This window comes from Megalops cyprinoides, chromosome 16 (assembly GCF_013368585.1).
Source record: "Megalops cyprinoides isolate fMegCyp1 chromosome 16, fMegCyp1.pri, whole genome shotgun sequence".
Classification (NCBI taxonomy): domain Eukaryota; kingdom Metazoa; phylum Chordata; class Actinopteri; order Elopiformes; family Megalopidae; genus Megalops; species Megalops cyprinoides.
Window position 1 is genome coordinate 16,554,535 of NC_050598.1, and position 14,152 is coordinate 16,568,686.

Here is a 14,152-nt window from a genome sequence, read left to right on the forward strand (position 1 = left end):
CGAGAAACATGTGACTTAATGACTGATATTTTAATCCCTAGTGTTCAAATGTACTGTTACTCACATAAGATCCAGGGGGCCCTGTGGATCTTACAGTAATGAAGAGGCTTTATGGCACAGTATGCTGCTCACATTCACCGGAACACATGTACACCTGTAAAGGCAGCTGGGACCCAGCACTGTGTGGAACTCTTCCACTCATTCCAGTGTTCTGTTCAAGATGTCAATGTAGTTAATCCACAAGCTACCCTCATAGAAATATATATCCCATTTAATGTCTTCTGCTCCATGTGTTGGTGAAAGTTGTATCATAAAGTGTTGGTGTTAGAAAGCGTTCAGGGGTCATTTATTCCGATGCGTTTACCACGAGAAGTATTGGGGATAGTCATTAAACCACTCCCATTAGCTAAACAACAGACCCACGCCTTTTGGAAGGGTGGAGAGTATCAGTGGTATTGCATGTCTGAAATGAATCTGGATCGTTGTCCACAGTGGAATGTGTTTTGTCTGGGCAGTTGTATTAATGAGGGTGAATGTGTGCGTTTTAGTTTTGTATTTGATGGAGAAGGAGACAAGTTCAATTCACATGTGTCTGGAATTTCCAGTCTGTCTACTGATGATTGGAATTCAAATTTAAATCAATATTTGGGTGTACAGAACCATGCATATGAATCTGTCTCTGGAAACCCTGCTCTTGGCCAGATACTATGAGTGGCATATCATTTTGTGCAATCTAACCATTTAATGCAATAGTGTTTCATAGTGGAGCAAATTATTTCTGATAAATGTAAGCGTGTACATTCAACAATCTAATTCAGAATAAAAGGTGTTCATTAAATATGTACCACTGAGGGTTACTGTTGTATTTTCAAATCAATAAACACAGAACTGAGTCTGTACTGCTCAGTCCATTCCTGTGTACTCCATTTCAGATCTTGCCAAGCACTACCACTGAATGTACGAGTTAATCTCATCTCTTAGTGCGGGATGTTCAGCTGAGTCCTTACAAAAAGGTGACCGCATTCCATTTCTTTGAACAGATGACATTGGTAATGTTGCAGTAAAAACATCCCTCTGTAAGTGCTCTTTAAAGGAGTGTACCACTGACACTGAATCAGAGAGGTGGCATGGGTATATACCAAAGTATGTGTGTACAGGAGTGGATAAGCAAATATAGTCTGACTACCTAATTCTCTCTGTATGCTATAGAGGGGCTCAGCAACTGAAACCTGTTCAAGGTCTCAGGATTGTGAAGAATTGATATAATAGGCAAAAAACACATTCATAGAATCGCATAGACTGCAATACTTCACAAGAGACCAAGGCAGAGTACAAAATATTTTTATTTTTTCTTAAAATTCAAAGCAAACCACTACAAATGGACTACCTCAAACCAATAAATAACATTTTACCTATTGCTTTTTAATCTTTTTTTTTTTTTTTTTTTTTAGTATTGCTGACTTGAATGAATCAGCAATACATGCAAGCACACCATTTCCTATAAGACCTGTATGGAATGTGCTTTGTTGCTATGTTGTTTCGGGGAAATGTCAGTGTCAGTGTGGAACATTAGGTAAGGCGTACGCAGAGGCTAGAGCAGGATTCTACAGCAGGGGTCCTCAAAAGCTGCTCTTAACACAGAATGGAAAGACAAATCACACTTAACGGCTGTCACGGTATGGCATCGATCAGGGTTCTTTGAAGGCAGGCTAGTCTGTCCCAAAGTACTTCTGTCCAAAGTGTGTCGGGGCCACGGGGTGCACCTCAGTCGTCAAGATGGTAATGTCAGGGAACTCCTGGATGATTGATTTGGCGCCTGACCAAACGGCAAAAACACATAAGGAAACGTAAGGTTTAGAATATCTACACCAAAAGGTGGTGTAGGTGTTTTTAAAGATGTTTTCAAAACCTCTTTGGTCACCAGATTGCCCAGCCCACGTTCAACACAGACCAGGGCTACAGAAGGTGCAATGTATTCATTTTTCATTGGGTGCCACGTACGAGTTGTGCTCTCTTCAGTAATGAATTGCTTATGGAGAATGAGGCTTCATGAACCCCGCAAACTTACCGTGGGTTCTCAGTCACACACAAGTTTGAAACACTGTGTTTTTGATTGGTTGACTGGCTCAAATAAGATCAACAGCACATAACTTCACGCATTACAGGGTCATAAAACCCACACGCTCCCATCTCTACTATGCAGCAACATATATCTCTGCACAGCCTGTCGCCTCTATTATCTGGATATCAGTCTGAACATCAGTATAAGGGCAGCAGGCAACAATGTTGGACACTTGTTTTACCCTTGGGCAAGGTCCTAAACCTCAGTAAATACCCAGTTATGTAAAAGGATAGCATGTAAAAATTGTAAGCTATGCAAGTTGCTCAGGATAAGAGTATGAGATAAGCAGCTGTACTGTAAGGGCCGCCTACCGTGAGGGGTTGAGAAGAGGCTGAGGAGGATGATGTGTTTGGGCAGGAGGCCGTGTTCGATCAGCACCTTGACGGCCTCGATCACTGTATTACCTGTGCCTGCAGGGACACAAACAAAGGGACAGACCTGCAGCGCAGCTCACATGACACAGCACCACCCATCAGCTGGCTGGCTGGCTTTTCTCCCAGTAACCACCACTGCTTTAAAGATTCACAATCAGAGCGTATTTGGGTTCAGTTTTTTTGTTTTTTACCATAGATTTACAGCTGGGGAAAAAGTAAATTGGATGGCATTCTTGAGACAGAGGAGTAAACGATAGCCATTAGCACACTATTCCTGTGGGCCTTCATTATACTTTTCATCACCCTCATGGCCGTTCTGCGGGCTATGTATAATCTCTTTCAGAAGGGTGTAATTATCTGCTGTGGGTAAGAGATGCTGAATGTTACGCAGACATGCAGTGAGCTGCAGGAGTCAGCTTAAAAAGAATTGGGTGGTACTCTCCCCGCGCACAGACTACAAGGGAATTTAAAAAAAAAAAAAAACACTTCTGGAAGCAGCAAAAGAGCGAGTCATGCATGGTTCCACGTCTTATTTTTTGCAAAGGAAAAAAAAAGCATGACAAAATTCACTTTGGGCACTGCATCCTCAATACTTGATCACAGCCATCTAAATCTGCTGCTGAGTTCAAATCATTTTTGTTTTGCAGGGGCTGGATCTCTGCTGGTTTTTAAATTATTCCTAACAGACTCAATTTATCTACTGGACCCCCAGTGAAGAGCCCATATTACTAGGTTATGAAAAGAGCCCTGATAGTACCTCATATCCAGCAGAAATGGCAAAGAGATTATTTATTTATTTCTGGCCTAGCTGTTATGAAGGGATATACACATAATTTTGTACATGAGTTCATAACCTTGTGATGAACCATTGTGCCTCTCACACATTTCAAATTAAATTCCCAGTGCCTTGAGCTCATCACCCCCCCGCCCCTGGGCCGTACTCACTCAGGATGGGATACATGAGCAAAACCTTCCTTCTGTAGATATCGGGGGGGAATTTGGCATAATAGACTTTAGCCTTCTGGGTGTCCTCATCACTCTGAATGAGGATCTTTCCAATGCGGATAGACCTGCAGCAGTCCCTTAGTCCTTGCTCCATGGCCTCGCCTGTTGACAGAACAGGGCACAAAAGCTCACCCCTGTACGTATCAGAGCAGGGGGTTCCACATGTCTGCCTGCAAGGGCAAAATGGAACACACTACATGTCTGCCTGTCAAGGCAAAGTAGAACACCAAGCTCATTTTCCAGATGAGCCATTCAGCCTTCTAGGCCTTACCAGGTGAGGCTAGTAGACAGTGGGAAGCTAAATATCTGTCAGCTAAGCAGAGACAGGATGCCCAGAACAACTCGGAGCAGAGCTCTATGTCTGGTTGCCTCTTCTGATCTCAATAAGCAACACCGAGACAGTTCTCTAATAAATCGTCTGTGTGATGTACATAATCCTACTAAATGTCATGGGGTGTGAGAAGTTGAGTAAAACATATCTTCATTTAAAAAAATAATAGCATGTTGGCATTGAAGGACTGCTTCAATGCGTTGTGGTTGATTGTCTACTAATTTCTTTTAGAGCTGGTGGTACTGTGATCCAGTCCCCTATTGAAGCATTAGGACGCACCATTACTGAAAAGGACCATCTTGGTCTTGCCCTAATTCTGCTTTCCAGTTCATCCTAAAGATGGTCTATTGGGTTGAGGTTGGGACTCTGTGCTGGCCAATGCAATGTTCAAATGTTATTCTCTGCAAACCACGCAAAGTCACACCCATTTTCCTGAAATCAGATGGGGTGTCCCATGACGTTTGGTAGGACAGTGTATAAAGAACTTGATCTCTCACTGTAATTTGGCAAGCATTAAAACAGATCTGATAACCTGCAGGCCACTCACTATTAGATCTTTCCATGCCAAATTGTAATAAAGCCATAAACCCCTTGTCTGGACACCTTTCAAATGCGAGCTGGGAGCTTCAGATATTTTTCTGGAAAGCACAAGTCATAAGTCAAATGAGGTGCTGAACATGAGGGCAGAATTAAAAATGCACCCATGGTGATTTTTTTCTGGTTAAGGTCAGCATTCTGCTTTAAGCTGATTTTTGCCAAGTCACGACTTGAGGTGAATGCAAAGATAAGAATAACAAATGACTGATTTCCAGGCTCTGTGCATCTCAGTCCCTCCCCATAACTGTTTTTTAGCAAGGGACAGGCTGTAAACCTTGTAAATTCGGCATGGAATGACCCTAATGTGAAAAAGGACTCATAACTAAAAGGTAGCAGGTTTATTTCCCTGATGCACTACATGTTTCACCTTTGAGTGAGGTACTAAACCAGAATCACTATGAGCTGCATGACTGGACAATAACGGAAAGTGTGAGCTATGCACATTGCACTGTATAACAGTGTCAGCTAAGCAAATACACAATAATTTATGGCTGAGGGCAGACTGTCTGCAGGAGAGATGCACTTCCCACACGTGCTAGTGATGGCTGACTGAGGCTTCACAAATCCTGCAAGTGTCACAGGTACCCGGCTTGGATAAACCAATTAAGCTACTTTTTTCTGTCCATAAACCACCCTGATTGATTCAAGTCAACGATTCTCTAGAAACACGATGCAGGTTCACCCGTTTCATGGACCTAGAAGCCCCACTAGTGAAACACTGATACCTGGCTACAACAGTGACTCACCACTCCGCATGATGCTGACTCCACAGTTGCCCTTCTCAAACTTGACACCTTCATACTTGTGCCCTTGTCAGGAAGACAAGAGAAGAGGTCAGAAAGTCACCGTTCTCTCTTTTTTGGACTGAGATTTCTCTTCAGGGTGACTCAGATTTTGAACCCTTCAACTGACTGGCTCAGGGTCTCACCTGTGGGAGTGATCACGGTGCACTCTGAATACGGCAGCTGATTGAGTCCTTGCTCAACCACGAGTCTGATCTGTGAACCACGGCGGTAAAAAGAATTCACAGAGCAATTCAACATATTTGGTTTAGCAATTTATTGTACTGGCACGTTATAAACCAACATCTGATCAGCTTATTCTGAGCCTTACAGTCTGGAAAAGATGCCAATGGTATTAGGATACATTGACACAGGTTAAGGGTTCAGGGTCATCTGTAATTTCCTGTTTATTTAGATCTTGACTCAGGATTGTGGTACAGCAGAAACAGGGAGGCCTAGCTACCATGTAAACTATGGTTTGAAAAGTATAGAGTACTTTGTGCAGCGGCTGAGGACTGTAAAAACAGATGTACATACTACACGTTACATAAGCACATCACACATTGCAAAGCTCTTGTTCAGTAACTGTTGGCAAACCCATAGGCTGAGACAGTAAAGTGCATACCATTCAAGATCACACCCAACAAGGTGTCATTATATCAACAAACCCAGCATTTACAGATAAACATACACACATGCAATATAAAGACGTTAAATCTTACCAGTCTGTCCGCACAAAACACAAAATCCCCTCTGCTGGTTTTTCTGTATAAAAATTAAAATCAATGTTACTCAGGACTTATTAATAGGACCCTGCCATCCCATATGACCTACATCAACATTCTGAATAACCTGAATTAAGTAATGTTCATCTTCAGGGTAAGTACTGTATGTACTGTAATATGGCTGCTATTCAACATCACCATCAATGTCCTGGCATGTGAACTTCACATATCTTGAGAAAGCACAAACATTTTCTTCTTCCCCCTATAAATACCACATATTTATTCTCCAATCTCAGAAACAGTCCGTCAATCAGGCCTATGGTAGAGTGGCTAAATACAAGCCACTCCTGACTAAAAGGCATGTGACAGTCTGCCTGGAGTTTGACACATGGCACTTGAGAGATTCTTGAGGGCATGAGGAAAAAAAGATTCTTTAGTGTTGTAGACCACCCACAATTTCGTTGCACCCCCACCGTGCAATGACAATAAAGTCTATTCTATTCTATTCTATTAAACTGTCTAGACTGAACATCAACTGCTACGTCTGGCAAAAACCAGTTACTGCTCATCACCTTGCTAATACATCCCTACAGTGAAGTGTGATGGTGGCAGTGTCATGCTGTAGGGATGCTTCTCAGAGGCAGGAATGGGGAACAGGTCAAAACTGAGTAAAGAAAGAGTGCAGCCAAATACAGAGAGGTCCTTGAAGAAAACCTACTCCAGACTGCATACAACCTCATACTGGGGTGAATGTTCACCTTTCAGCACGATATTGACCTGAAGGATACAGACAAGACAACACTGGAGTGGCTTTGGGGGAAGTCTCTAAATGTCCTTGAGTGGCCCAGCCAAAGTCCAGACTTGAACCCCATAGAACATTTGTGGAGACACATGAAGATAGCAGTTCACAGACCCTCCCCATCCAATCTGAGCTACAGAGGATCTGCCAGGAAGAATGGGAGAAACTGCCCAAATCCAGGTGTGCAAAGCTTGTAGAGACATACACAAGAAGGCTTGAAGCTGTGATTGCTGCCAAAGTTGCTTTTACAAAGTACTGAATAAGGGTCTGAACACTTATGGAATTTTTAGTTTTTGATTTTTAATAAATTTGCAAACTATTCTAAAATGTTTTTGCTTTTTCATTGTGGGTTATTGTGTGTAGATTGATGGCCAAACGAACCAATTTGATCCATCTATAACACAAACTGTTTGGAAAGTGAAGGGGTGTGAATACTTTCTGAAGCCACTGTATCAGTTCATGCTCAGTTCATGAGCTGATCTCTGTTTTACAGCAACGGTCATGAAACCTAACTCTCCTCCTACTCCCACCAAGACCCTAAAAACGGGGACAGCAGTGTTAAGAAAATATGCCTCAGCGACGTTCCCGGCATGGGTCTTACTACGCAGGCGTTGCTGCGTGGACGTTTACAAAAAGTCAGTCATGCTGGTTAGCTAAGACATTCGATGCCAACTGTACATGTCTCGCCAGCTATGCTAGTTACTATGGCAGAGCTTTAAGAAATCACCCAGCTAGTCAGCCACTTAGCTGGCTACTTCTGTGTAAATTGTAGTTCGCCGCCAAATCAAATACCGTATATCTGGCCAAATAGATATCAATACTCTTCAGTAATGGTATCCTGAATGCCGTTAGATACAGCTAGGTAGCTGGCTAGCTACCTTTAAACCATGCATAGGTGATTCATCGTGCAATTTCATATTTACAGTATAACTGATTTAAAAACTATACCTGCTGAACTGTTAATGCTACCAGCTACTGCGAATTATTATTTATTTTTTTACCACATCTAACATGCCCGAGTTGAACTGCTTGATGATCACTGTCAAACACGTCACACACAACAGGGCTTTGCGCCCGCCTGGACTCACATGTCTCTTATGATGGTCTGCAATTCTCGTATTTGGTCATTCAGGGGTAACAGTTTCAACTGCGGTCCAAGTTGCACTTGGTCTTCAACGTGCTCGTTTCCACACGCTTCCTTGGCTTCCTCGGCTCCGCTATTCGAAACTGCGGAGATGCTGGCGCTGTTCGCAAACCGAACCTGCTTCATGACAGCATGGTCTTGGTTGACATTGTTTGGCTGCTGGTTATGGCAAGGCATGATACTCGTTTTGATTATACTGTCGTCGAAATACGTTTCCATATAACAGAAACGACCGTCTGGATTTACTGTCAATTCTACTACTTCCTATTTTGTAAGAAGCATGAAAAGTCTGCGTTCCCCTTCTTCCATGGAGCGCAACGTCCCCCGCGTTTTCGCCTAGTGAAGAAAATAGAAGCCTGAGTCTGTCCTGGAAGGAAACTGTAACAGGATGTGTGCTCATCAGTCTAATCTCCCATATGAATGGACAACAGTATAGTCAATCATTAGATTACGCCCATCATGTTCGTGCTGCTAGTAGCGTCCTCGTCGATCGTAAATGTGGCGTCACACGATGAACTACGTGTGCGTGGGAGGGCTTTCATTTTTTCCCGGGAAGCAAAACAGTGTAGTATCTCTACATATTTTAAATGAAGTAATCCGGCATTGACATTAGATGGAAGGGTTATATATTTTGAAAAATGTACTAACGTCACTCTACGAATCTGTACATTTTCAATGCCCAGCAATGAAAACTTCCACTTAATAATGTTAAGTATAGACTATGACGCATAGTATAATATATATATATAGGGCTATAACACTGAATTTTTGTAAATGTATTTTAATATATTACTGTGTCCTTTATGGGAATAAAACATTTTACAAAACTATCTATCTGTCTATCTATCTATCTGTCTGTCTGTCTATCTGTCTAATTTGTGAAAAGTGGGTGCTCCTATTCATATGAGGGTTTGGTAAAATGATTTTGAACTGGTTCTTGGAACGCAATGTACAAAACAGTACATAGCAAACACAGCGCTCGCAGCCTGCTGGCCGGTAGAGATAACCACATCCCACAATGCTGTCTCTGTTTCCGGACAGCCCCCTTTTTTGATTCAACATGGCGCCGCTGTTAGTTCCCCTGCAATGTGGATTTCACTTTCAAAGACGAAAACTAGCACTTTTACTTCAACAGACCAGCTCATATCACATACTAAGATACAGCGACGACAAGAGAATCCGTACGCATCGCAAACAAAATAAGACATTCCAGGTAAACCAGACAACTGGCAGTCTTAGTTTTGGACTTGTCTGTACTCTAGCTAGCTAGCTGGTGTTATTAACTGTTAGCTTGCTGGCTAGCTAGTTTAGCTATCCAGCTATCACAAGGACATATTTCTAACCTTAATTTTTGGTGTCAGGCTAGCCTGTGCGTTGATTTTTGCGTCTAAAGTCAGTCAAAGCAGGCTCCGAGACAAGTCACTTTACGATGTTATTAATCTATCAGTAAATTAGTAACTGTCTAGATAGCTAGCTAACTAATTATCTAGCTAGCTAAGCTATCAAACGACAGAGGTTAATAATTGTTAGCTACGTAGTTAGCCAGCTAGTTCGCGAGCTGACAAACGCATTGGGTTGTAAGTTGGCTAGTTTGATGAAAGTGGGGACAGTTTTGCTGTATAGATAGATTAGCCTCAAATGTTAAGGCTTGAGCTGCTGGACCTTGTTTTATAGGTTGATGTCTTATGAGATGCCTTGGGTAGCAAACATCGTAACACACGTCAACGTTCGCTAGACTTGCTAGCTTGTAAGTAATTAGTATGTAACTGTTTAGCGAGCCAAGTTACTTTTGTATTGCGGATCAGTTTCGTCTTTTGTAACTGACTGAGGACAGTGCGGAGTTCATCACATGAAGCTCCAGACCTGTGTTGAGTAGACAGTAATGAACATTGCACTGCTTCCTAGTTAGGTTAACGTTCGCTGCGTAGAGTTTAATGAGAGGCCATCGGGGCACCGTCACATGACAGAACTGAAACAAAATAGATGCTGGGTTAGCTGGGTCACATTTTGCAACTTGCGCTGTGAGATAAGGCACAGCGCACCCTTGGACCTAGTGATCTGTCGCTCACACGTAGCCCCACCTAAGCCCCACAACATGTCTGTGTACAGAGATGACATTTCACACATTTCTGACTTGCAAATGGCAAACACTTGTGTGTGATGTAACTGGAGTTTCTGGACTTCGTTAGCCGTAAGATGTTGTTGTATGTTAGAGTGTGTCTTACACCTGGCAGGAGGTAAATGTCAATATAAGAAAAACCACCAAAGTGCATCCAGCTGGTGTATTTTGCCATCTGCCACTTGTTGATAAAACTTCTGCCAATGTTACTGCTGCCTGTGGGGGATCCGTTTGTCAGTCCTTGTTAATTTAGTGCCAGATGTTTGTGTTCTGTCTGATAGACATCCATGTTCAAGTAAGTGAGTAATAACTAGGCCTTAAGTTGGTTGGATGCTTTAAGCCCTGTCAAGCATTGCTGCAACACCAAGCTCCTTTCACTCAAAAATATACACTGGAGGTCTGATACTGCTCCCTGTAATTGTAAGCAGTTGCTGGAAATTAGGCAAGATGATGAAGTTATGTCCTAATAAAAGAAGTGTGATGTGACACACAGCATTGCTTCTTCCAAGCACATCCACTTTCTATGTGTTCACCTGTCTGACCTTTAGTAATTTAACTGATATAACCTGTGAAAGCAACCGTGTCTATGGATACAGTCATAAATAAAAAGCAGTATGTTGGTATGGCTTTTTGTAGGGTGTATATGTTAAATACTGTCGTGTTTTCTTAAATGTTAAATTGTGTCATGTAGTCCACACAGTCACTGTGGTGCGTCTTCCAGGTGTCACATACTTCATAGCATAAAAAAATGTATCCTGTGAATGCTGAAACTATTAATTTTTAATTATTTTCTCTAGGATGACATTAATTATAAAATTGTATCAGCTATAGACAGTACCATTTGAATGACCTTGTTTGTAAAAGCTGTTGCTGTCTGGAAGAGCTCATTGTTGCTACATGAAAAATTGTGATCTCCAACCAGTTGGGAAATTTAGATGTATTTGCTGTGAAGTATCTATCTACTGAGCTGTAGTTCAGCTTTTTTAGATGTACGCAGCACCAGTTGTTTGTATGCTATTTGTTTATGTCAGCTGATATTAATCACTTTGGGAAGGTCACATTGGTTTCCTGCAACCCCAGCCAAAGGTTAGTTGCTATGCTGGTGTCCATTGGCAGTTGGAAACTGGAAGCTGTGGGGCCTCTTGTTTTGGTGACTGCTTTACCCATGAGGCATTTAAGATGACAGTATTGTGTAGTGATTCAGGACTTAGCCTTGTAATCAAACGGTTGCATGTTGAAATTCCAAAAGTAGCCCTGCCATTGTTCCCTTGAAAAGTTCTTTCCCTAAACTGGTTGTGTATATATTCTGTATTTTTCTGTATAAATGAAAGAAGTACAGTGTGCAGTGATGATGGGAACAATGCTGTTGTGCCCTTAATGCCTTCAGGCCCGTTTTAATGAAAATCTGGAATCATAAAAGTATCATGGTGTCATTTTCACAGTGGTGATAAATTTCACAGAACATTATATCATTTAAGGATGAATATTGGTTTCTGCTCAAGGTCAGAAGTACCAATTAGAGTATTTTTCAAGGAATGAAGGCATACATTCGCCTCATGACGCAATACGTTATGTTTCACAAAATGGAGTTCACGAGGCAAAATTATTTCGAAACGGTATCCCCACAAGAAATGACGCTAAGAAAATAAAAATAACGTTTGAACAAGTTTTCTCTTTCTTTCCTTTCTTCAGATATCAAATGCCTATTTGTTTTGATAGTCTTGATGTACCTTGATTTTGAATGCCATGGCACTTTTATGAAGCGGATCCGTAATTGGGCGAACCCTGCTTATCTGGAGCCTGTGTAAAGTAAGAAGAGAGGGAGAAACTAACAAGTTTCATCAATTACCTGAAACCACCAATAAAGCAGGCCTGGTGCCTAGCTTGTTACAATACTTATAGCAACTCTAGTAATTTTATCTAAATGGTGCGGCTGGATTCACTAGTTAGACAGTAAACAAGCTAGCTAACAAGCTGTCCTTTGAGACATCTTTGTTTATTTCCTGGATTATTAAGCTTACACAGTAGAGTTTAGTTGCTGGCTTATGACAAGAACTACATTCTTCTCTTAAGAGATGGTAAACCGTTCCATCTTCAGTAACCTAATGTTAACAAAGAGGCAATTCATCATTTGTATGTGTAGAAGGAATATGCAATTGTGTGTAAGTGTCTGTATACACTTACTGCAGATCTTTGCTTTAGACATATCCCACAAAGGCATTCTGTCTGCCTCAAAGTATTCAATTTATGTTACTGTTGTGATTTATGAAAAGCCTTGACATTTTTTCACAGTTTGGTGCCCGTTTTGAGTGGTCGTTTCCCTACTGAACTAAAATGCTTTTGCTTTCATAGCACACAAGTTTCTTTTTATAATGAAATCATAAACACCCCAAGTTTGGTTCTAAGTGGTTTGAGCAAACCCCTCTCAGGGGGTTTCAGTTTAATTGTTTTAGTTCATAACCTGTGATTATGTTACTATCAGTATAGCTCTGTACAAGCTGAGCAGCACCTCTGTTTGAACTAAGCAGTAAAACTAATTATGTGCAAATCAGTCCAAAAACTGAGATATCGCTCACACTGAACACAAATTAAAATAGGTTCACCTAAGATGATTAATTATTGTGTCCATTCCCAGACTTTCTTTGATTCATACAACTGATTCATAGGGACCCCTGCAGAAGGACAATATACCCATTTTCTTGGCAGCAGAATAGTTTAAATCTCCCTGATGCTCTCTTCTAGGTGTTTAACCCAGGTGTGAGGACAGCTGCATGGGCAAGTTGTGGAGGCAGTACCTGCAGGCAGATTTTGGAAGCTACAAAGGTACGCCTAATGTCGAAGACCACCTGTAGAATATTTACCTTACCTTACAGTGTTTGTACCAGAATATTTCATTGCAATGCGTGTACGTCTGTTTCAGGGTTCACAGCTATGGCGGGTAGCAGACAGACGGACATGTTGGCATGGTCATGCTGGGGGCGGGCTAAGTGCGGATCCCAAGAATGTGGTAAGACAGTTCCCCAGCACTGTACTTTGCATTTCATTACTTACTGCTAACCTTTCAGGGAGAAGTTCTTCACGTCAGAACAAATGGGCTTTATTGTGGGGAACATGTTACAGAAATCAGATCAGGGCAGAAGGTGTGTCAAGTGCAAGGTTGTGGGTTTAGGGGGGGGGAGGCAGGGTGGAGGTGGGGGGGATGGGCATACCCCATACCTATGCAGCATGGAGACTTAGACCCTCGTTGGGTGTTCTTACAGAAATTACTACAGTACAGTAACCCTGCCATCTAACCCCATTTTAATACACAGAAGTTTAATACAGTCTCATATGATCACAGAGTAAGTGCCCAAACCTGGATCTTTTTCACTTCCTTCTTTGCCATCTTCTTCTTCTTCCAAGCTGTATTACATCATCAGTAGCGCTCTGCGCCCTGAATAATGCTTCTCACCATTTGTCTCTCCTGTCTTAGCCAGCAGCCACATTTGTTCATTGTAGCCAATCACAGGTTAATGTTTGGTCTTCACAACAAACCTAAAATCAGTTTGCGCATCCCAGTTTCTAACCATTACCATTTATTGTGACATGTATTCTGAACAGAGTGGAGAGTGCCTACAGCACTATCAACTTGTTTTGTTATGTATAGGTTTCCATCATATTAAACATGCATAACCAGTTGGATGTACACCTCTGATGCTGCTTCAGTCAATAGGTTACGGAAAAAAAAAACCACGTCCATCATCTTTGTTACACATTAAAGATATGTGGCTGAATGTTTAATAAAGTGGAAACAATAAAATAACACAAATATTATTAATATATAAACATAATCTTTGTAGATTGTGAAAGTACATTTCTACAATGCGTTTTCCAACATTACCGATTTCATGACTGCATGGCTTCATATATTCACCAGCAGCAGCTTCTCAGCATTATAACGTTGGCCTCGTAATCATGAGTCGATTAAAGTCGATTACCAGCTGTATTGACATTACTTTTTCATAGTGTAATAGCGTATGTTGGCTGTACTCAGGCCATTTGGATTTGAATGAGTCAAATATGAATATGAGAGACAGACTAACACATTTTTTACCGTTAAAGCTTGGCAAAGCATCTCCAGTTGGTATAAGCTACAGAGAGTTACAGAGCTGAAG

At 41.6% G+C, this 14,152-nt stretch overlaps 2 protein-coding genes across 2 annotated transcripts in view; one reads left to right on the top strand and one right to left on the bottom strand.

The window, feature by feature from the left end:
• Positions 1–1,428: 1,428 nt before the first annotated feature.
• Positions 1,429–8,264, bottom strand: uprt (uracil phosphoribosyltransferase (FUR1) homolog (S. cerevisiae)). The gene is made up of 7 exons (XM_036549104.1): positions 7,824–8,264; positions 5,934–5,976; positions 5,358–5,427; positions 5,176–5,238; positions 3,442–3,603; positions 2,434–2,532; positions 1,429–1,816 (listed from the first exon to the last, which is right to left on the bottom strand). The coding sequence occupies exons 1-7, from the start codon at positions 8,096–8,098 to the stop codon at positions 1,710–1,712; spliced, it is 819 nt and encodes a 272-aa protein (XP_036404997.1). The 5' UTR covers positions 8,099–8,264; the 3' UTR covers positions 1,429–1,709.
• Positions 8,265–8,918: 654 nt separating this feature from the next.
• Positions 8,919–14,152, top strand: part of abcb7 (ATP-binding cassette, sub-family B (MDR/TAP), member 7) — a 34,303-nt gene continuing 29,069 nt past the window's right edge. Inside the window, exons 1-3 of the mRNA XM_036548632.1 lie at positions 8,919–9,092; positions 12,741–12,821; positions 12,919–13,005. Of these exons, the coding sequence (XP_036404525.1) occupies positions 8,940–9,092; positions 12,741–12,821; positions 12,919–13,005 (321 nt within the window). The 5' untranslated portion in view covers positions 8,919–8,939. The remainder of the gene's footprint in view (positions 9,093–12,740; positions 12,822–12,918; positions 13,006–14,152) is intronic.

What these genes read in the sequence shown, in the direction of transcription:
- uprt (XM_036549104.1), bottom strand. Translation starts at nt 8,098, where the DNA reads ATGGAAACGTATTTCGACGACAGTATAATCAAAACGAGTATCATGCCT. An exon ending in CAGACCATCATAAGAGACAT is followed by an intron (nt 5,977 to 7,823) that starts GTGAGTCCAGGC and finishes ATTTTTATACAG; the next exon opens with AAAAACCAGCAGAGGGGATT. An exon ending in GCTCATGTATCCCATCCTGA is followed by an intron (nt 2,533 to 3,441) that starts GTGAGTACGGCC and finishes GTGTCCCTGCAG; the next exon opens with GCACAGGTAATACAGTGATC.